This window comes from Eublepharis macularius, chromosome 4, assembly GCF_028583425.1.
Source record: "Eublepharis macularius isolate TG4126 chromosome 4, MPM_Emac_v1.0, whole genome shotgun sequence".
NCBI classification, from domain to species: Eukaryota; Metazoa; Chordata; class Lepidosauria; order Squamata; family Eublepharidae; genus Eublepharis; species Eublepharis macularius.
This window is the reverse complement of record NC_072793.1, coordinates 173,981,667-174,004,312: the sequence shown is the minus strand read 5'-3', so window position 1 is coordinate 174,004,312 and position 22,646 is coordinate 173,981,667. Positions and strand designations below refer to the sequence as shown.

The 22,646-nt window shown below is 45.7% G+C and overlaps 2 protein-coding genes across 2 annotated transcripts; both read left to right on the top strand.

The window, feature by feature from the left end:
• Window positions 1-132: 132 nt before the first annotated feature.
• Window positions 133-13,633, top strand: LOC129327093 (zinc finger protein with KRAB and SCAN domains 4-like). Its single transcript, XM_054975529.1, has 6 exons — window positions 133-183; window positions 2,736-3,218; window positions 3,329-3,452; window positions 11,718-11,794; window positions 12,103-12,229; window positions 13,090-13,633. The coding sequence occupies exons 2-6, from the start codon at window positions 2,808-2,810 to the stop codon at window positions 13,572-13,574; spliced, it is 1,224 nt and encodes a 407-aa protein (XP_054831504.1). The 5' UTR covers window positions 133-183; window positions 2,736-2,807; the 3' UTR covers window positions 13,575-13,633.
• On the top strand, window positions 13,633-16,668 carry LOC129327091 (zinc finger protein 189-like). The gene has a single exon (XM_054975527.1). It carries the CDS (start codon window positions 13,831-13,833, stop codon window positions 15,175-15,177), a length of 1,347 nt encoding a protein of 448 aa, XP_054831502.1. The 5' UTR covers window positions 13,633-13,830; the 3' UTR covers window positions 15,178-16,668.
• The last annotated feature ends 5,978 nt before the right edge of the window (window positions 16,669-22,646 follow it).

Genomic DNA, 22,646 nt, shown 5'->3' with positions numbered 1-22,646 from the left:
CAGCAAACCCCTCCTTTCTGCTCACCGGTACTGAAATGATTAAGGGGAGCGAGCTCGAAATCCTAGAGTAGAAGGGAGGAAAGGGTGGCGGTGAGGTCACTTCCGGCCCACACCCCTCTCCCTGGTGAGAAAGTGGCCTTGGTTTTTCCCACGGATGCAGCAGCGTCGTCTCTGCCAACCCGGGTGCGTTAAAGGGGGGGGGGGGTGCAAGGCTGGGCATTCGGGGGTGGGCGGAAGGGCAGGGGCAGGTCCCGATCCAGGGGAGGGAGCCAGAGCCCCCCTAGAGACCCCGAGTGGGAGGGAGGGAGATTTGCAGGGTGGATGGGAAGAAGAAGCGGGGAGGCTGGAGGGGGATTGCGGGCCAAGGAAAGGCGGGGAAGGGGGGCTGGCCGGCTGGGGGAGCTTTTCGGGCCTGACCTCGGGTGGGCTCTCTTAGGGTCCAGTGGCTGGCTCGGGGCAGGAACGCATATTCCCCTCCCCCCCACACTCATCAAAGGGGGGGAATGAACAGTCGGACTCCCCCCAGTACCAGCATCTACATAAGGATCCGCAGCTTGTTTGTAAATGATGGACGCGGAGCTGGCCGAGTCTGAGGGGTGGGGAGGTGTCTGATTACTCTGGATGGCAAAGCCCCGAGCTGAGAGCAAATGAAGTTCTCCAGAAGTGGGAAATGATCCCCAAGGGCCTCAAAACTCCCTTTCTGCTTTGATTTCAAGCAGTTACGCCTGCATGAAAGATGTCAACGTTTTTAAAAGTCAGAATCAATTAAAAAAATAGTGCTTTTGTAAGGGAGGGCAGAATTCAGTGGTTAAATTCTAATCACATCAACATTTAGATTATTGCTTTATCATCAAGCAAAGCACAGCGCATAGTTTTGCATCGGTATCTGTACCATTTGGCATATTTTAGGCATTAAGAAGTATGCCTTAGTTGCCTACGTAGAGCATTGTGAATATATGCAATACTGGAATCTTACTTTTAGCAATCGGTGAGAGAAAAGCTGGGAAAAGGGAAGAGAGATTGTAGGAAACAAAGAAGCAAAAGAAAATATGACTTGGAAAAGAAACAGTCGTTGCAACATATACGGATATTGAGAAACCTTCGTTTCAGGAGAGTCGCCCTGTTAGTCTCCGCTAGAGGAGCAAGATTCAGGTCCAGTAGCACCTTCAAGACCCACTTTAAGGCGGTACTAGATCCAAACGCTCTTCTGAGTAAATCTTGGAACACTGAAATACAAAATCATCTATAGGAACACAACATAGTCACAGTACAAAGAGCATTCAGTAATAACGATAATTCAGGCATCCACAGCAATGACAAAGTTTGAAAGCGGCCATCAAAGATTCTAAAATACTAAGAAGATGGTGAAATTTGACAGTATTAAAGGCTGGCCAGTTAAAATGAATCTCAGCTATGATCCGGTTTTAACATGGTTGCCCCAAAACAAAAAAGGGCCTGTCACCAGGCAGACTACTATGGAGTTTGTGTGCTAAGGTGCCATAGCTGAAAAGGCCCTGCCTCTTACGGAAAACATGTCTGTAAAGGACAGGATCTCTGAGGAAGGGCTCTGCCCAAAGAGAAGAGCTGGTCCTTGAAGAAGGTAGAGCATAAAGGGCTGTGAAGGTAAGAATGGCCTGGAAGTGGAGCTGCCCTTTTCTTCCTCTCCCATATTTCTTGAACTTAGTCCCTCAGTGTAATCTTCTAGGAAACAAATTCAGGAGATTGTAAGAACGAAAGCCATCTTCCCTCCTTCATTTAGTAACTAGTGCCCAATTTCATATCCCATCTTCCTTTTTTTTAAAACCTTTTTTTTATTATACTGATGTATGCATTAATATTGCCACCACATAGAATCTATACTTCATGTACGTATACATATAGAATAAATTTAGGTATCCATACATCCGATACAAGCTTGTTTCCCCCCTTTTCTCCCCACCCAGAAGAACTACCATAAGAATCATCTGCTTTGTATCTTTAACCATGAGCACACTCTTTGGAGTTTTGTTAATATAATTTGGTTGGTCTCTCCTCCCCTTACCCATCTTATGTATCTAGACCATTTCTTCCTTATCATTAATGTCTTATTTTCCCATGTCTTAATCCTGTTTTAATATTGATAAAATGTCTGATTGGATCCATTCATATCATGAATATCCCCCGTCTTCCGTCCCTCTGACTAGCAGCATCTTCTTGGAGAGCTCTGGTGTGATTCTCATGTGCACCTTCATGTCCCACTCATTGTGGTGGGGATACAAGGCTGTGCCCGTAGGGCTGATGCTCGTCACAGGAGTTTCTGTCTTGACCCCCTCCCTTCTGACAGGTCAGGCAAATTTTAAAAGGTCTCAGATATTCTTTTGCAGAGACTGAACTTTTGTCTCCTGTAATCTTTAAAAATCTAGTCCAAGAAGCTGTGTCATTTTTACTTAACAAAGAACAAACTTATTCAGTGGAGTGGATCTTACCCTGATCCTATCCCTTCACTGAACAAAGCGCGTTTGTTTATTTGATTATTAAAATAATGATAACCCATCTTTCCTTCCAGTCCAAGCGTGAAGCCTTCTTCCAGTCTAAGGAACCTTAAGCAGCTCTTCAAGGCCCAGTGTCCTGTAATGTGGTGATGGATGTTACTTCAGATTTCCTTCAACAGGGCACAGGCAAATTCACAGAGAAGAGACTGTGGTACTTCCATGTTCCCTTGCCTTTGCTAACAAAGCATCTTCTTGTCTTTCCAGGACTTGGGAGCCTTCAGAAAGGACTTGGCAGCGGAGGAAGAAGATCCTTCACCCTTCTTGGATCGGGGACAGATGGGAAAGCAAGAATCATCTGGGTCTGAAGCAGACAAAGGCCCTGAGGCCACCCAGGCTGGGGGCAGAGGGGACTTTGGGGAAACAATGGTGCAGAAGGCCCTGGATGGGAGCACCACTAGTGGGGATGTACAGTGCCAGCACTTCAGGCAGTTCCGCTACCAGGAGGCCAAGGAGCCCCGAGAGGTTTGCAGCCGACTACATGATCTTTGCCGTCAGTGGCTGAAGCCAGAACAGCACTCGAAAAATCAGATCCTGGACCTGGTGCTCCAGGAGCAGTTCCTGGCCGTCCTGCCCCCAGAGATGGAGAGCTGGGTCAGGGAATGCAGGCCGGAGAGCAGTTCCCAGGCGGTGGCCCTGGCAGAAGGCTTCCTCCTGAGCCAGGCAGAGGAGGAGAAGCAAGGAGGACAGGTGCTCCAAGTGCCCAACCATTTTGAGAAATCAGTCTAGAAATGTCCCTTTCCCAGGTGTTTCTCTGCCCTCTTCCTGTTCTAATCCCTCTCCCCTTTTCTTGTCTCCAGTTTCAGAGAACCTCCAAAGGGACTGCTGATTTCCCTGATGCAGAGCAGGCACCATCCAATCCAGGGCAGAAGTCATTCTTCTGGGGGACCATGTGGGAGACTGACAGATGTGCCAACTTGACAGGTAAGGATTCCATTTGTGCATTCCTTTGGGATGCTTTTGTATTTTCCCAGGAATTCTGCATGGAAAAGTGGTTGTCTCAGCTTCTGGCAAGGAGGAATGTGGAAAGAGCCAGTCTGAGGAAAGAAAGCATTTCCTTGCTCATTGATTTAAAATATTCGTATACCCACCTGGGAGAGGCAGAGCACAGAAATGAACCCCAGAGATTGGAGCTAATCAGAGCAGTGCAATGAACCAGCCAATAGGAGCTCTTTTCGGGGAGTGAGTTAAGATCTGGTTGAAAGAAGTCAGGTTTGGAAGACTGAGAGTCGGGAGTTTGGTTAGGGTGAGAAGGGTTAGTCTAAGAGGAGTGTGAATTTAAAATCTGAGGGCGTAATCAGTGTTGGCAGAGTGACTATGCAGCTGTTGGGATGCTGACCTGATTAGAGTGTAGACACTGACCCCTGGGCTGGTGGGGGAGAGGTTCAAAGTCAAGGCAGACTTCTGGGGGGCAAGCATCCTTGCAACTCCGAGTAAAACACTGCCACCAGTTCTCCTATAAGTCTGAGGAAAGAATCTCCAGCTGTACCAGACGTTAGTCATGAATTCAGCTCTGTGAGGTAGACCATCTAAGGCAGGTGACCATGCTGATGAGCCCCCACTTGAGCAGAGCTCTAATGAGATGGAACGCAGAGGATAAAACTCCTTCTCCTTGATGTTGTCCTTGATGAGTTCCCTCACACCTGATTTCTAGCTCCAAGTTTCATGACGTTTCCCAGATGTCTCTTTTGACGCCTGACTAGGCCGAGAATCCTGAACCAAAGTTTAGCCAAGAAATGGGCTACAACTAAGCTAGTTTCTGGACAAGGTTTATTTAGGAACTAACATCCTAGATGGGGAAAAGGAGAGACAGAAACCTAGCTGCCTTGCTAGGCAAGAGAGTGTTCTAGAGAGTTCTGAGAAGGAGGAGGATATTGCCCTAAGACAAGAAAAGGAAGAAGGTACTGCCCTCACGGTCCCATCTAACTAGACCTTGCTCCCCCCCCCATTTTTGTACACAAGACTTTGCTTCTCCAAGACCCATTCTCAAGGTTTACTGTACAAAGTCCATAGGCTCCATCTTCTTACACTGACTTCCAAATTTTTCTCAGGCAAGTGGCTTGTTGAGTACATTAGCAATCATTGTAACTCAACAAGCCCCTCTTCTTGCATGTTTCTTACTACATGGTGCTTAGTATTTAATTCTGGAGTTGATCTTCTTTGTCTTTGCAAAGTTTATGCATGTAGCCTTGATTGTCTTCAAAGAATTTTATAAGTTTGGGTTCATCCGTCCCAAAGTCTTGCAGCATCCAGTTGCATTGTCTGAACATTTCCAATGCCAATACATTTTCAGCTTCAGTAGAGGACCCGGTGATAGTTCCTTGTTTTCCACTGTCATAGAAGAACAAGTGTCCACGGGTGGACTTTCTGTCTGTAGCATCTCCTGCCCAGTCTGCATCCAGACATACCACTAGTCTGGGATTGTCACTTTGTAGTAACTTTAGTTTCAGACGTTCAGTGCCATTGAGGTATTTTGCCAGCCTCTTGTCTGAGATCCAGTCACTTTTGCTTGGTGATTCAGTTTTCCCGCATAATATGCTCGTAGCTGCTGTGATGTCAAGCTGTGTCACTGTGCTTACATACCACACTTTCCCAGTCGTTTCTCTGTATTGCTTGTTGTGCATCAGAGGTTTCCTTGTTGTTTCAGGTACTTTCCCCCATATAAATATTTGCCGGTTTGGCCCCTTTCATGCTCATGTAGCGACGTTCTGCGCTGTCTTGTTTCAGTCCTTCCTTAATGAGCATTTGATTCATTTGTTCATTCTGTGCCCTTTATGGGCTTGTTTTAGTCCATAGTTGCTCTTTGGAAGTTTACATATCCTTGGATTTAGAGGTGTGCAATTTAACTCTGTGAACTGGCCCCAAAAGACGGATTTTTGCCAATCGTGCTAAATCTGGCTTTCCCAGGTCAGTTAGAGAATACTGGCTCTGATCTGGAAACCCAGATCAAGAAGCCTGGATAAATTCAGGTTTATCCGGGAAACACGGCATCAACCTCTGGCTGCCTCCTTCCGGGACTTCTTCCATGTTTTTTCCCCAAGGGGGAAGGGGGAGGAGAGAGGCAGGGAGAGAGGAATAAGTGGCCAATCCGTGCAGGAGCTCTCCTTGTCTGGCCAATGGGATTCTCGGAGAAGAAGAGAGACTTTTTAAAACTGCCTGCAAGGAATTTAAAAAGCAGGCTTGGGTCAGAGCAACTTCTTGGACAGCAACTTCTGCTGAGTGCTGCTGGCTCTCTTGCCTGGCCTGCTCTCTTCTCTTTGCCTTTGGGATTCATCGGTGCTTTTGCTGCCTGCCTACTGCTGTTGCATGCTACCCAGAGGAAAAGGCCTGCCTGCTTGCTGGAGTAGTAGACTCACTGTTTTTTCCTGTCTTTGAGGGCAGGGGAGGTAGGGGGGAAAGGGACAAGGTTTGTCCTACAGTTAACCTTTTAAAAATTGCTTTTACTGTTGTGGGGGAGTGCTTTGACTTTTGCCAAATGGTTTGTTTGAATTTCAGTGTTAGAGTTCTAGACAGTTGCTGTTCATTTTTACTGACTGATTTCGGGGGCGGGAGGGTCATTTTTCTCCTGTTGTCATCGCCTCACACAGTAGTTTAAAAGCAAGAGAGAATAGCTCCTCCTGCTTGCCATTTTTGAGAGAACTGATATTTTTGTGTTTGGGGGGGGGGACAATAGTTTTTCCTCTTGCTGTTGGTTTGCCTTCCTTTTCTGTTTTAAAGACCTGACTTGCTGCTTGCTAGTTTCTGTTCTCGATTCCCACCCACCCCCACCCAATGCGGGGGGATTGTTTTTCACCAAGTAGTGTGTTTGGTTGTTGTGGATTTTCAAGGCTGTATAGCCGTGGTCTTGGCATTGTAGTTTCTTTAAAAAAACAACAACAATATTTCAATTAAACCCTATCTGATTAAATCTAACCTAACCCCCACCCTTTCCCCCCCTCCTTCTTGACTTCCAACAGCTTTCCAACCCTCTACCCCCTTTATTACTTAACATATCCTATATTAGACAATCAAGCATCCCTACATAGCGATCCTTACTCTAAGCCCTAATTAGTCTATAATCTATACATACTATATTAGTTTTACTGATATTTCTTCCCAAAATTAATAACATACTTATCAAATTAATTTTACTAATACTTCTTCCCATAATTAACAGCATACTTCTCATATCTTATACTTAACCATAATTCAAACTTAATGATAGTTAAGTTATTATTCTAACTTAATAACATTTATTACTCTAAATAATTTCCTCTTCCCTTACTATATGTATGCTATATTACTTTTTCTAGTATATCAATCCCACTTCTAAGTATCAGTTATAAATTCTACCCCTCCTATAGTTAACTATAATCCTAGCTTAGATTAATATAAACACACATTTCTTCTATTGGTAAAGTCACTTCTCTCTTCTGTTTGTTTGTAGTATCATAGTTTAAAAGTTCTCGAACTGCCACAGTTCTCCTTTCACATCCCATTTTTTCTCCAAATATTGTTTCATTTTCGCCCAGTCTGCCATAAATTGTTCTGGGTCTTGGTCTTTAAGTTTTCTTGTCATTTTGTCCATTTCTGCCATGTACAGCAATTTGTAAATCCAGTCCTCTACAGTAGGTACTTCTTGCACTTTCCATTTCTGCGCATACAATAATCTTGCTGCAGCTGTCATGTAAAATAACAGTGTTCTGTGCTGCACTGGAACGTTCTCCATTCCCAAGTTCAGTAGCAACAATTCTGGGTTCTTATTTATTTGTATTTGTAAAATCTCATTTATTACTTCAGTTATTTCACCCCAATACTGTTTAGCTACTTCACATGTCCACCACATATGATATAGTGATCCTTCATGCTTTTTACATTTCCAGCACTTGTCTGACATATTAGCATTCCCCAGCGCAATTTTTTTTGGTGTTAGGTACCATCTGTATATCATCTTATACACATTTTCTTTAATATTCATGCACGTTGTAATCTTAATTGTATTCTTCCACAAGTGCTCCCAGGACTCCATCGTTATTTCTTTATGAAAGTTTATTGCCCACTTCACCATCTGTACTTTCACTGTTTCATCTTCAGTGTACCATTTTAGAAGTATCTTATAAATCTTTGAAATGTTTCTTGCCTTCTTGTAGCATTACTTCTTCCAATTCTGAGTTTTCCATTCTTATTCCTCCTCTTGAACGTCCGATTTGTAAAGATCTCTGATCTGTCTATATTGAAACCAATTATAACAAGGAGACAATTCTTCTTCTGATTTTATTTTTAACGTTAACTGTTGTATTTGTGTTATCTCCTTGTAAGTTAAACATTGCTGTTCGTTATCGACAGTTCTCGGGTCTATTACTTCATACGGGACCACCCAAGAGGGGATTTGATCTTCCAGATACATCTTATATTTCTTCCAGATTGTGAAGAGGCTTCTTCTGATATAATGATGCAGAAACAGAGAGTCCGCTTTTATTTTATCGTACCATAGGTATGCATGCCATCCAAATATTTTCTTATAGCCTTCCAATGCCAGAAGTTTGTGATTTTTCAACGTTATCCAATCCTTTATCCATGTCAAACAAATTGCTTCATAATACAGTCTTAGGTTGGGCAGTTGCATGCCCCCTCTTTCTTTCGCATCCTGTAACATTTTCATTTTAACACGTGGTTTCTTTCCTGCCCACACAAAGTTCGAAATTTTTCTTTGCCATTTTTCAAATTGTTTAGAGTCTCGGATAATCGGAATCGTTTTTAACAGAAACATCACACGAGGTAACACATTCATTTTTATTGTCGCAATTCTGCCCAACCATGATAGATTCAACTTGTTCCATTTTATCAAGTCTCTCTCTATTTGTATCCACAACTTCTCATAGTTGTTCTTAAATAAGTCTATGTTTTTTGCAGTTAATTCAATTCCCAAATATTTTACTTTGTTTGTTACCTCGCAGTCCGTTAATTCCATCAATTCTTGTTGTTTCTGTTTAGTCATATTTTTACATAGTATCTTCGACTTCTTTTTGTTTACGAAAAAACTGGCCAAGTCTCCAAATTCCTTTGTCTTCTTTATTACCTTTGGCATATTGTCGATTGGATCCTCTACAATCAACATTATATCATCTGCAAATGCTCTGACCTTGTAGGTAAACTCTCTTATCTTTATACCACGGATTGTATCGTCCTCTCGTATCTGGATCATCAGTATTTCCAAGATCAATATAAACAACAATGGAGACAATGGGCAGCCCTGCCTTGTACCTTTGTTTATTTTTAGTTTTTTTGTCAGATCATCATTCACTACAATCGCTGCACTTTGGTCTTTATAAATTCCTTTAACTGCTTGTATGAACTTTTCTCCCATTTGCAGCTTTTCCATAGTGGCAAACATAAAGTCCCAGTTCAAACTGTCAAATGCTTTTTCTGCGTCTACGAAAAAGAAACCAACCTCTCTATCGCAATGCTTATCATAATATTCAATAGCATTTATTACTGTTCTCAGATTGTCCTTAATTTGTCTATTAGGTAGAAATCCCGCTTGTTCCTCTGCAATGAATTCCGACATCCATCCTTTAATTCTTTCCGCCAATACCTTTGCAAATATTTTATAGTCATTATTCAACAATGAAATTGGTCTATAATTTTTAACATTAGTCAAATCTTGTCCTTCTTTTGGAATCAATGATATGTTGGCCTCCTTCCAAGTGTCAGGAATCTCTTGGTCTTTGGCATTGTAGTTTCTGACGTTTCGTCAGCTGGCGAAACGTCAGGAACTACAGTGTCAAGAGCATGGCTATACAGCCCGGAAAATCCACAACAACCATCGTGCTCTCCCTCCCCCCATCATCCGGGCGGAATCAGGCACTGAGCAGGAGGCAATGCTTTCCCCACTCATGTCTCTGCCAAGATCAGGCACAAAGCAGAGGCAATGCCTGCCACCCCTTCACCCAGCCAGGATTATGAGCAGAGCAGAAGGCCATGCTTTCCCCCCATCACCTAGCCAAGATCAGGTGTGGAGGAGGTGGCTATGACCACTCCCCCTTCACCCAGCCAAGATCAGATGTGGAGCAGGCGGCAATACCCATCCCTCCACCTTCACCGGGCCAGAATTAGGCGCGGAGCAGGAGGCAATGACCACCCCCCTCCACATTATAGTCTGATAGTCGCTGCACTCTTTGACATCTCTTTTTTTAGAATTCAGATGTAGACTGAATGTTTCCAGTCTTTATAGCCCAGTCTTTATAGCCATATCGCTTTCTCTGGGAAAACTCTCCTAATATTTTCTACCTTATTTGATTCTGTGCCCTCTTTGCTATACAGTGCAACCCCTCCCTCAGCCTCTCCCTCCCTGTTCTGTCTAAAGAGCGTATTCCCAGGGATGAGCGTATCCCATTGATTTCCCCAGTCCTCCCATGTTTTAAAGGCACCCATTATATTTAAATCATTATTTAGCACCAAGCATTCCAGCTCCCCATCTCGGCTCAGAGCTTTCTAGCATTGGCCTACGGACACCTGCCCGGTGTGTCCCTCCCCGACAGCTCTTGGCCCCTTTGCCTCCACCCACGGCCTTCCTTTGCCATGTTATTCTCATTCCCAAGTTTCATTGTGCTCCTAGTACCCTGTTTGGACTGCCTTTTGGACTGCCTTGTCCCAAACAGAAGGCTCCCCAGCTCCTGTCCGCTTTCCCCCTGAGATTAGTTTTTAAAACTTGTCCTGCCACCTTTTGGGATATGAAGTGCCGGCAGAATAGTTCCCTTTGGGCTCAAGTGAAGCTTCTCTTTTTTGCACACAGCTTCCGCATGCTCCAGGAAGTTCCCCACTGCCTAAGAAATCTAAACCCTTCCTCCTGGCACCACTTTCTCAACCACACACAGGGACCCCTATTCTGTGCCTGTCTAGTTGGCCCTGCACAGGGAACCAAGAGCACGTCTGGCAGGGCAGCCTTTAACTTCCTGCCTAGTAATCTACATTTTTCCTCCAGGATGACACAGTAGAGATAGATCAAGAGGGGTAGCCGTGTTAGTCTGTCTGTAGCCGCAGAAAAGAGCAAGAGTCCAGTAGTAGCTATAAGACTAACAGAATTTGTGGTAGGGTAGGAGATTTTGTGAGTCAGAGCTCACTTCTTCAGAAACCTTTACCAGGTATCTGAAGAAGTGAGCTGTGACTCACGAAAGCTACTACAAATTTCATTAGTCTTTTAGGTGCTACTGGACGCCTGCTCTTTTCTAAATTCCTCAGTGTCATTGGTGCCAATGTGCACCATGACTATCAACCTGTCTAGACAGTTCATGATGTCCACAAGCTTTGCACCAGGCAGGCAGGTCCCTGTGCAATCAAAATCCCCTTCACATCTCCTGCTCTCTGTATACCTAATAATTGGGTCTCCCACTACCAAAAGCCCACCTCCCTCCAATCCCAGAGGGGTATAGTCTGTACAAGAGAGTGTAATAAGTCCGTCATCTGAGGAACAGATCATGTCCGTCCTCCTCAGCGTGATGCCCTCCAACCTCGAGACTTTCACTCTCCCTGACAGCAGAAGACCTGTCAGTGAAGGAGTGGGAAGTTCTGGTAGGTCCCTGAAGGTCTTCTCCACCAACTTTTCTTCCTCCCTCAGCTTCTCCAGGCTGGCAACCCTAGCCTCAAGGGAACGAACCTGACCCTTGAGAGCCGAGAGGTCCATGCATTGAGCACACATCCAGAATTTCTACCTAGTGGGCAGATAATCATATGTCTGGCACCCCCTGCCAAACACGGAATACCTCCCACTCCCCTTTCTACCTTCATTACATATTTGGTCATTTAAAAGTGTTTTAGAGTTGAAAAACACACCTTCAGATTCCAAACGTCAAACATTCGTCTCGGGGTGGGAGCTACATGGTGAGAGTGTCAGCTGAATACTCATGAGGGCAAGAGATTGGCGGGGGTGGGGGGCGTCATATGCACTTTCTGAGATGTTAGAATAGTCCATAGAGAGATGTGAAACACAGTTCTCCAAGTGCCCTAAAGGGCTCTCCTAAGCATGCAGGTCTCTGATCTTCCCTCTCTAAGGACACATCCAGGAACAAGGAACAAAGAGCAGCGTACTGAAGAAAGGGCTCTCTGAAGCATGCAGGTCTCTGATCTCCCCTATCTAAGAATCAAAACACGGAACTGGGAGAAGCAGTTAGCAGGATCAGTCTCTTCTCACCTCCTTTGCTTTTCACACAGGCAATGGGAGGACGCTGATGGGTGGACCTTCAAGCCAATGTGGGGGACTGGAAGCATCTCCTGAGCAACCAGACCAGGTAGGGAAGGACTCCTTGGGGGCATACCAGGGGCCTGTATCTTCTGCCAGTCCCCTGGGCCCAGGTGGACCCCGTCTTTTCCCTTTCTGTTGAAATGGCTCACTAGGAATGGCCTGGCTCAAGCTTTATATCTTCCACTTGACTCCCTGGAGAGCTGCTGCCCATACGATTGGGCAATACTGACCTTAGCAGCCCAGCAGTCTGAGTCACTAGAAGTCCGCTGCACATGTTCAGGAGAAATCCTGCTCACCTCTGCTTCATTCTGGTTTTGGATGGTGATAGCATCTGTAAGTTTTTCTGTCTTTCAGGGGCTGGTGACTCTCGAGGAGGTGTCTGTCTGTTTCACCCAGGAGGAGTGGGCTTTGCTGGATCCGGGCCAAAGGGCTCTGCACTGGGAAGTCATGGAGGAGAATTACAGGAATCTGGTCACTCTTGGTATGTTGCTACCCTTTGTTGTCCAATAGGGAGAGCAAGAATTGATGATCTTGTCTGTCTTCCCCTGTGCGCCACAGGGGAATCATAGAATCATAGGGTTGGAAGGGACCTCCACGGTCAGTCCAACCCCCAATCACAAGTAGCAGCTCCGTTTCCTTTGATCTTCTCTCTTAATTGAGCCAAATTGCCAGTATTTCAACAGGAGCTCGTTGGGCAATGCATTCAATGTTCTGATAAGAACACTCGATTCCTTAGAAGATGACTTTCAGCTCTTCCACAGCCTTGCTGTGTTCCAACCCTTCCTATCCTTCACTGCGAAGGAGTTGGGAGGGTCTCTTCACAGAGACATGGAGCCCCCTCTCAGACCCCTTTATTGAAGCTACATTGGGAGGCTTCCTATGTGGCTGTGGCAGGCTGCCTTTTGGCTTGCCATTGGAGGAACTGGGGAGGTCTAAAGAGATCTTCCTCTGGCCTAGTAGTGGGCAAGGTGTGGAGCATCTGCTTTGCACGCAGAAGGTCCCTGGTTTGGTTGGTTCCTGGCATCTCCAGTTAATAGGGTCAGGAAGGAGGTGATGGGAAAGCCCTCCACTTGAGGCCTTGGAGAGCCACTGCCAGCCAGGGGAGACAAGAGTGACCTTGGTAGACTGCTGCTTGGTCCCAGTAGAAGGTAGTTTCATCGATGAGTTTCCTTCCCTGTTCTGTGTCCAAAAAGTAATCTGCTTCTGTTCCATTCCTGACTTTCCTGGGGAAATGTTCAGAGATGCTGCTGAGGGAGAGGCTGCAATCTGGCTAAGGCTGCTGCTTTCCTTTTACTTAAGAGTCTCTATTTCTCTACCTGGTTTCCTTCTTTGTTTCTACAGGGCAAGAATGCCACAGAAGGGGAGAAGAGTGGAGAGGAGGAACTGAATCAAAATCAAACTGGAGCAAGGAATCCATTGCTTCTGAAGGCGTGGATTTCCAGGAAAATTCAGTCCAAGAAGAAATTAATACAGGAAACAAAAGAAATAACTTCACTCAATGTGCAAAACTCTTAGCTGGGAAATCAAACCTTACGTCACATCAGAGAATGCAAAATAAAGAAAAGCCATTAGAAGAATCAGAGTGTATGATAAATGCCATGAGTATAAAAACCCTTCTCTTAGAGGAAACACTGCATACAGAGGACAAACCACACACGTATCCACATTGTGGAAAGAGCTTCAGAAGGAAGGGCAGCCTTATTCAACATCAAAAGCTCCACCACAGAAGAGGAAAACCGTATCATTGCTCAGAGTGTGGGAAGTATTTCAGGTGGGGCGCAGAGCTTACTTCCCATCAAAGAATCCACACGGGAGAAACCATATAAATGCACAGACTGTGGAAAGAGCTTTGGTCGTAAGGAGACACTTACTGCCCATCAAAGAATCCACACAGGAGAAAAGCCATATACCTGCTCAGTGTGCGGAGAGAGCTTCAGGTGGAGTGGAAAATTTGCTGCCCATCAAAGACTCCACACAGGAGATAAACCATACAAATGTTCAGATTGTGGAAAGAGCTTCAGTGTGAGATCAAGCTTTCATTCCCATCAAAGAATCCATAGAAGGGAAAAGCTGGAGTGGACAATGATTTCCCTGGGAACCGAAAAACATATTTTACAGGAAATTCTGGACGCACATGAGAAACCACACGCATGCTCACACTGTGGAAAGAGATTCCAAAGGAAGAACAATCTTATGCAACATCAAAGAATCCATACTGGAGAGAAACCATACACATGCTCAGTGTGTGGAGAAACTTTCAGGGGGCGTGGAAAACTCGCATCGCATCGAAGAATCCACGTAGGGGATAAACTATACATATGTTCACACTGTGGGGAAAGCTACAGTGAGAAGTCAAGCTTTATTTCCCATCAGAGGATCCACACAGGGTCAAAACCAGAGCGCATGACAAGTTTCAGCAGCACCAAAACCCATATTTTACAGGGAAATGTGGGCACAGAAGAGAAACCACACAACTGCTCACAGTGTGGAAGGAGCTTCAGGTGGCGTGCAGAACTTATTTCCCATCAAAGAATGCACACAGGGGAGAAACCGTATAAATGCTCTATGTGTGGAAAGAGCTTTAGGCGCAAGGAAACCCTTGCTTACCATGACAGAATCCACTCAGGGGAGAAACCAGAACGTACAACTTCTAGAGGGAGCAAAAAACATATTTCAAAGAAAAGTGCGAATTTCATTGTTGAACCACACACCTGCTCACAATGTGGAAAGTGCTTCAGGTGGAGTACAGAACTTTTTTCCCATCAAAGAATCCACACAGGGGAGAAACCATACAAATGTTTTGATTGTGGAAAGAACTTCAGTATGAGGTCAAGCTTTATTTCTCATCAAAGAACTCACACAGCGGAGAAATCAGAATGTTCAACTAGTTCCAAGGGGAGTGAAAACGATATTTTACAGGAAACTGTGGACACACAAGAGAAACCACATACCTGCTCACAGTGTGGGAAGAGCTTCAGGTGGAGTGCAGAACTTACTTCCCATCAAAAAATCCATACTGGGGAGAAACCATATCAATGCTCAGAGTGCGGAAAGAGCTTTGGAAGGAAGGACAATCTGAGACAACATCAAAGGATCCACACAGGGGAGAAACCATATACATGCACAGACTGTGGAAAGAGCTTCAGGCGGAGTCCAGACCTTAGATCCCATCAAAGAATCCACACAGGGGAGAAACCATATCTATGTTCAGAGTGTGGAAAGAGCTTCAGAAGGAAAACTAACCTTATACGACATCAAAGAATGCACACTGGGGAGAAACCATATATATGCTTAGAGAAGGAAGGAACTGCACCAAGAGTGGAAAACTTGATTCCCGTCAAAGAACCAACAGAAGGGAGAAACTCTATAAATACTCAGAATATGGGAAAAGCTTCAGGCCCAGTACAAATCATGTTTTCCTTCACATAGTCTACACAGGAGAGAAACCATAGCAGTGCTCAGAGTGTGGAAAACCTTTCCGGTGAAGCAGAACACTTACAGCCCATTGAAGAATTTACACAGGGAACAAACCTTACTTCCCCTCTGTGTGTGGAAACCTTGCTTCCCATCTGTGTGTGGAAACCTTATTTCCCATCTGAGAACTCATGAGGAATTTTCTTCCATCAGGGTACACACTCTGCACTCCATTCAAATTCCTGCTTGCTGATATAATCAAAGAAATATCTTTTCTTAGACATCAAAGCTTAAGAGACTTCAGTTCAGTCACACAACTGTATGTCAGGGTTGGCCCAGGATAGTACAGCTTTATTTGGTTGCCTTGGGCCTCTCTCAGTAAGTGACTGGCTCCACAAATAAAAGAGGTCACAACTTGAAATTAATCTTTTGTCCTGAAACTTTGAGGGAAGTATTTCTTTCTGGATTGGAGATTCAGCCTGAAGCACCGTCTGACCATTATATACTGAAAACAAAGATGAATATGGCCTGCAAAAGGAGAGGCTGTTAACAAGGTTCACTCACGGAGGCTTATGGGTCCTTTGGGATTCCAAAATACTCCGGGGGATTTTAGAATTCGTAACAGAGTCTCTGTTGAGGCAGCGGTGGGAGTGTGGAATATGAGGCTTCTGAAATATATTGACAAGATGCTCCTCATCAACCTCTCCCTCTCTTGGGGCAGAAGCTGATCCCAGGGTTTACCATGGAGCTCGGTGACCTAAAGAGAGCTGAAAGATTTCTAGAAAGACACTGCCACTAAAATTCACACTGAATCCGATAAAGCATGCTATAGATCCCATTAGAAGAAAACCTATTAAGCAGTGGTCATAGTAGCAGAGAAAGGATATGACTTTGTACCGGTTGCACTGGCTGCTTAACAACTATCCCAGCTGTTTTAAGGTGTCTTAACCCCTTCTGACTCCTGAACCTATGTTGTCTCAAAAAAAGACAATTAGCTTTAACATCTTTGCAATGTTTTTTGCTGACAAAATAGCAGGAATATGCTGCAATCTGGATGCTGGCTGTAATTTAGGTGAGGTGGAAGAAATCTTTAATATACCATCTGGTCTGCTGATGGACCATTTTGATCCACTGCTAGTGACAGATATTGACAGGTCCTCCCTGTATACAGAATCTCTTGAGCACCTTGTTGCAGAAAAGTTGTCCCTTGTACTTAACTTACAACTGAATTCCTTTTCCTTGTTTTTATTTTCAATCTATGTTCCACCAGCCAAGCCAAACAGCAGTGCATAAAATTGGATTCTTCTGGGGGAAATATTTAATGATACATAAAATTATGACCCAGCCAGTTTAATCCTTATGGCACATAATTTCAACGCAAGGATAAAGCATGGTGATAATGCTCTTTTTTAAAAAAATGGATAGAACCTTATAATGGAGTCTTTCTTATCTCTGTGTGATTTGATAGAATTTCCATGTACTCTGCAATAAACACTGCCCGTTTACTTTTGGATCAATTAGGTATTCATAGAAACTTGATAATAGTAAATGGTCCTTCAGAGATTGATCGAAATGGAGATTTTAGCTCTGAGGGGTGGTAGTGTAATTGATAACCTCCTCATTTCATAGCATTTTTACCTTTAATTATACATATGAATGTGGTTATGTGGGCATTGGGCATTGATCATCTACCCATCTCCCTTTTAGTTCAACTATCATGTATTCATTGCTTAAGGCCAGCTTACCATCAGTTGGTATTGGAATATCAAAATCATAAGGGTCTGACTCGTGTCTCTTGGAGCCCTACACCAGCTATTTTAGTGTGTGCCAGAATGGAGTCTCCAGCAGTGATTACGCATAAGAGGGCACTGCCTAGGCCTCAAGGGGCTCCTGCTGATTTAGGTATCTTTTAAAATTTAATTAACTTATTTGAACCATTATTTGCTAAAATTACTAAATTTGCTAAAATTACTTAATTACTAAAAAATCACTAGCTCCTTCCAAACGTAATTTATGCTTTAATAAGGAGCGCAGACTCCTTAAAAGAAGGATTCTTCAGAAAACGGTTAACAAAGCTGTAACTTATGTTCATCGAGTTCTTCTGTGCTGACACACATGGGACTGCGCAGGCCAGCCACCGGAAGATTTTTCATCGCTTTCCTCAGATCCGAAGGGGCCGTTGGGCGCGCGCCTCAGCAACCGTTTCCCGCCCGAACGGTCACGTGTCTAACGGCGACCAACGGCCCCTTCCCTCAGTTCATCCTTGCCGCCGCTATCCCATACACAAATTTAATTCTCCTTGTAATAATTCTTAATTAATTTTTTTTTTGTAATAGGAGTTCACAGAGTGGGCAGGAGGGAGGGATGTGTGTCAGCACAGAAGAACTCGATGAACATAAGTTACAGGTATGTTAACCCTGTTTTCATTTTTGTTCTTCTGTGCCTCCACACATGGGAGAGTACCAAGCTTCACACAATAAGAAAGGTGGGGTGAAATCCAACTCAATTTTATTAAGTACCAAAAACATTAGCACAAGATAAATAACTTGTTCAACAAACATTAGAGTTGTTCAGTAAACCATATACGTATATACATATACAAAGTTTCATTCTCCATCATTGGAGCAAGGCATTCAAGTGTATCGTTATGAAAACAAGGAGTGGAGGACAGCCTTGGCCACAGCAACATCTTGCTCAGCATTAACATCCATAGCATAATGCTTTACAAACATGTCAGCAGATGACCATGTAGCCGCTTTGCAGATGTTAACCAGCAGCACACCCTTGATAAGCGCTGACGAAGCTGCCTGAGAGTGTGTGGAGTGAGCACTGATCCCCAGTGGACAATCCACCCTGGCCAGAGCATAGGCCTTAGTAATGGCCGACACTATCCATCAGGACACTGTTTGGGATGATGCCTTGTGACCCTTGTCCTTACTTCCAAAGCAGACAAAAAGATGGGGACTGCTACGGAAGTCCTTTGTCCTGTCCAAATAAAAGGCTAAGGCCCTCCTCAGATCTAAAGTGTGCAGGGCCTTCTCCCCACTTGTGGATGCATTCGGAAAGAACACAGGTAACGTGATCTCCTGCGACAGGTGGAAGGTGGACACCACCTTGGGCAGAAACTTAAGGCACGGTCACAGGACCACCCTATTTTTATGGAAAAGAAGAAATGGGGGGTCAGCCCTGAGAGCTGCTAACTCGCTAACCCTTCTGGCAGACGTTACAGCCACCAGAAACGCTACCTTGTAGGACATGAAGTCCAAAGGGCATGTAGCTAACAGTTCGAAAGGAGGCAGCATCAACCTAGATAGTACTAGGGAGAGAGACCATTGAGGCACTGGTGGTGACACAGGAGGATAGAGATTAAACATCCCCTTCAGAAACTGATGAGATTTATGGTGTGAGAACACCGTACAACCGTCAACCTGATCGTGAAAAACGGAAATTGCCGCAAGGTGTACTTTTAGGGAGGTAACCCTAAGCCCTTGGTCTTTCAAATGACATAAGTAGTCAAAGATGAACCCTAAGGGGCTACTAATAGGCACTACATTTCTTGAAACTGCCCAAGTCTCAAACCTAAGCCACTTAGCTTTGTAAGCCTGTCTAGTGGAGAGTTTCCTTGCATTTAGCATGACTCTCTCCACTTGCTCAGAATAAGTTACAGGTGGGGTAGAATCCGCCAGACAGACAGGTGCAACTTCTTGGGCTCGTGGTGGAACAAGCTCCCGTTCAACAGAAGATCCTGCCTGGGAGGTAGACTCACATATGTCTAATCGGACATCTGTAACAGTTTGGGGAACCACACCTGCCTTGGCCAGAAGGGTGCTACCAGAATGCAATCTGCATTGTCGTTCTCTATTCTGCGTAACACCCTTGGTATCAGCGGGAATGGTGGAAACACATAGTGCAACTTGTGGGTCCATGTAAATTGGGAGGCATCCCCAATAGAGAGGGGGTCGCTCCCCGCCCTTGAACAAAATATCTGGGCCTTGGTGTTTGCTGACGTCGCAAACACATCTATGCTCGGTTGGCTCCACATTTGGAAGATCGGCCCAATGTACTTTACGTTTAGTTCCCACTCGTGGTCCAACATGTGCACTCTGCTCAGGGCATCCGCCCGAGCATTGTCTGATCCCGCTACGTGTATAGCCCAAAGCATCACACCATTCTGGATCGCCCATTGCCAAATGAGCGTGGCCTCCCTGCAGAGAATCATAGATGCTGTGCCCCCTTGCTGGTTTAGATAATACATGGCAGTCGTGTTGTCCGTCTGCACCAACACTTGACGGTTCTGCAGAAGCGCTGCAAGGGACAGAAGTGCAAAACGAATAGCTCTTAGTTCAAGAACGTTAATATGCAGGTTCCTTTCCCTTTCTGACCATACATCCTGTATGCACACAGCACCACAATAGGCACCCCATCCCTGCAGGGACGCATCACTGGTCACTGTAACCTCAGGATGCAGATAGCCAAACAGGGTCCCCTTAAACAAGTTGTCATCTGACAACCACCAATCAAGGAAGGATAGAATGACCCTAGGTATGGATAACTTGAGAGATGGAGGGTGGCGTATAGCATCGTACCTCTGCACAAACCAATTTTGAAGCGGACGCATACGCAGTCTTGCAAAGGGTACTACTGACGTAGCAGCTGCCATATGACCCAGTAAGCATTGTGTCATGTGCACAGATTGGAAACGATTTCTCTTAAACATGGAAACCAATCCCTTTAGAGATGTAGCCCTTTCCTGTGGAAGTAGCGCTTTACCCTCAACAGAGTCTAATACTGCACCAATGTAAAAGAGCTTATGGCTGGGTACCAGTTTTGACTTATCCAAATTTACCAGCAGACCCAAACGTTTGCAAGTGCTTGGTACTAATTCCACATCTTGCAAAAGCCTAGCTTCAGAATCTGCCACAATGAGCCAATCATCGAGGTAAGGAAAGATGGTACAGCCTTCCTCTCGAAGGAAGGACACCACAGGCGCCACACACTTGGTAAATACTCATGGCGCCGTGGATAGGCCGAAGGGAAGCACTCTGTAACGGAACACCCTTCGCTTGTAAACGAAGCCCAGAAACTTTCTGTGCTCCTCTAGTATTCCAACATGGAAATAAGCGTCCTTCAAGTCAAGGACAGCAAACCAATTCCCTTTCTTTTGTAAGGAAATTACAGCAGACAGTGTGACCATCTTAAACTTCATCACTTTTAGAAAAGCATTAAGACCCCTCAAATCTAGAATGGGACGTAAACCCCCAGCCTTTTTGGGGACCAGAAAGAAACGAGAAAAGAAGCCTTTCTCAGACTCCTTGTACGCCACCTCCTCCACAGCACCCTTGGCCAAGAGAGATATGATCTCATCCTCTAGCTCAGCCATGGTATTATTCACAGCCCTTGATGGTGAGATACACCTAGGCAGTTCAGTGAATTCCAGCCCATATCCTTTATTCACAATTGTTAAGACCCATGAGTCAGATGTTATCGACTCCCATTCGAATAGGAAAGGTTTCAGCCTGTCCGAGAAAGTCAGGGCTGTGACTGGGTCATTCCGTCAGAATTGCCTCCCTGCTCCTTGCGGATCTTTTTGCTGAGCAGGAGGCTGAGATGGACGGGGCTTGAAAGGCCTACACCTCTTGGGTTGCTGCGCAGGAGTGTAATGGCGCTGAGAAGCAGGATATAGCTGGAAGTAAGGACGTTGCTGGTATCTTCCATAGTACTGATACGGGTTGTATCCCGTAGGGTACCATGGCTTAAAAGCAGCCCTGTCTGCCGAGGTCACTCCCAACGACCAAGCCGTCTGCCTATCCTCCTCCTTCTTCTTCAGCGCCTCATCCGTGGTGCTTGAGAAGAGGGAATCCCCTTCAAATGGCAGATTCTCAATTTTGGTTTTCACCTCTTGTGGGAGAGCTGTTGACCGGAGCCAAGAGTGCCGTCTCAAGATCACCGCTGATGATATAACATGGGCCGCAGTATCAGCTGCATGGCTCCCTGCATTCATCTGCTGCTTCGAAAGGCGAATGGCTTCATTCTGCAGCAGGGACACCACTGCCTTCTTATCTGCAGGCAAGTCAGCGACATAAGATGCCAGCTTCTCCCACAGGTACAACTGATAGCCAGCCATGATGGTTTGGTAGTTGGCTATACGGAGGGCGAGTGCCGAGATGGAGTATTGGCGTCTGCCCAGGGCATCCATCTTCTTTCCCTCTTTATCTGGCGGGGATGGAAGAGGAGCCTGACCGTCGGTGTTGGATTTCCTCAGCTATCAAGGATGATGGTGGAGGATGTTTGATAAGGGATTGCCATGTGCCTTGCTTTATCTTGTACATCTGCTCAATGTGCTTTGATGTAGCTGGCAGATCCAAAGGCACCTTCCACACTTTCTCCATAATCTCCTCCAAGCCCTCCAACATAGGGAAACCCACCGTAGCTGGGTTGTCACCATAGATGCGACACAGGAGCTTGTCCTTCGTCTTAGGCGTGGCTGAAGAAATATCAATTTCCAACGCCTTTGCCATACGGGCCATCTGTTTGGCGTAGATACGGAGATCCTCATAAGGGGAACCCATATTGGGGGCCACATTGTCATCTGGAGACGGTTCCGACAAGGAATCAGAGCGATACTCGTAGTCAACAACAGCCTCCTCCTCATCAGAAGCAGGAGCCGACACCTCATCAGCTGGAAACGGTGGAGGTAGCCACTCATGCTGCCTGGATGTTGATGGCCTCGGATCCGAGGAGCCATACCCCGCAGGAGCCCCCTTCCATTGGCAATGGTATGCAGGTGGAATATAGGAGGCCTGCCGGTGTCGTGACGCCAAGGAATGCTCGGAACCGACACTTTCCACATCGGAGAAAGGGTGTCGACTCCGAGTGGAGGAAACCGGGGACACAGACGTATGCTCTCTGGGTGTGCATCGGATCCGACGAGGGGCAGCCGGGCTTGGTTCCAGTGACGGGGAACGATGCTCACTCGAGACCACGACATACGCACCCGGATCCGGCACCTCCTCCTCCGGAGCAGAACAATCTGGAGAGTTCAGATGAGGTGAAGGCGTGCGTGGAGATATTAGCACCACTTCATCAGCCGACTTGCGCTGTGGAGACTGAGAGCGCCGATGTTTGGACTTCTTAGGCTTCTTCGACGGCGGCTACGAGCTGGCTCTCGGATCCGACGCCCTCTTGGTGGAAGACTTCTTGCCGGCTGTGTGTGGTCTCAGAACCGAGGTAGTCTTCAGATCCGGCGTCGGTGTCGACAGAGAGGTAGGATCCGATCCCTTCGGATCCAATCCCAAAGCCGACTTCTTCGGATCCGACTTTGACGACGCCTTTTCTCCCGGTGATTTTGGGGACATCGCCACCTGTGAACCCGCTTTTGAGACTGCTACACTCGCCGGTCAAGATGTCGACACCGACTTAGCAGATGCCACAGAGCCCGCTCGTGAATGCCGTTCGGCCGAGGAGCTAAGGGCAGCCTTTGGGGA

Coding starts and splice junctions, on each gene's coding strand:
- LOC129327093 (XM_054975529.1), top strand. CDS start 2,808: ATGGGAAAGCAAGAATCATCTGGGTCTGAAGCAGACAAAGGCCCTGAG. Junction 3,219..3,328: donor AGGAGAAGCAAGGAGGACAG/GTGCTCCAAGTG, acceptor TCTTGTCTCCAG/TTTCAGAGAACCTCCAAAGG. Junction 3,453..11,717: donor CAGATGTGCCAACTTGACAG/GTAAGGATTCCA, acceptor CTTTTCACACAG/GCAATGGGAGGACGCTGATG.
- LOC129327091 (XM_054975527.1), top strand. CDS start 13,831: ATGATTTCCCTGGGAACCGAAAAACATATTTTACAGGAAATTCTGGAC.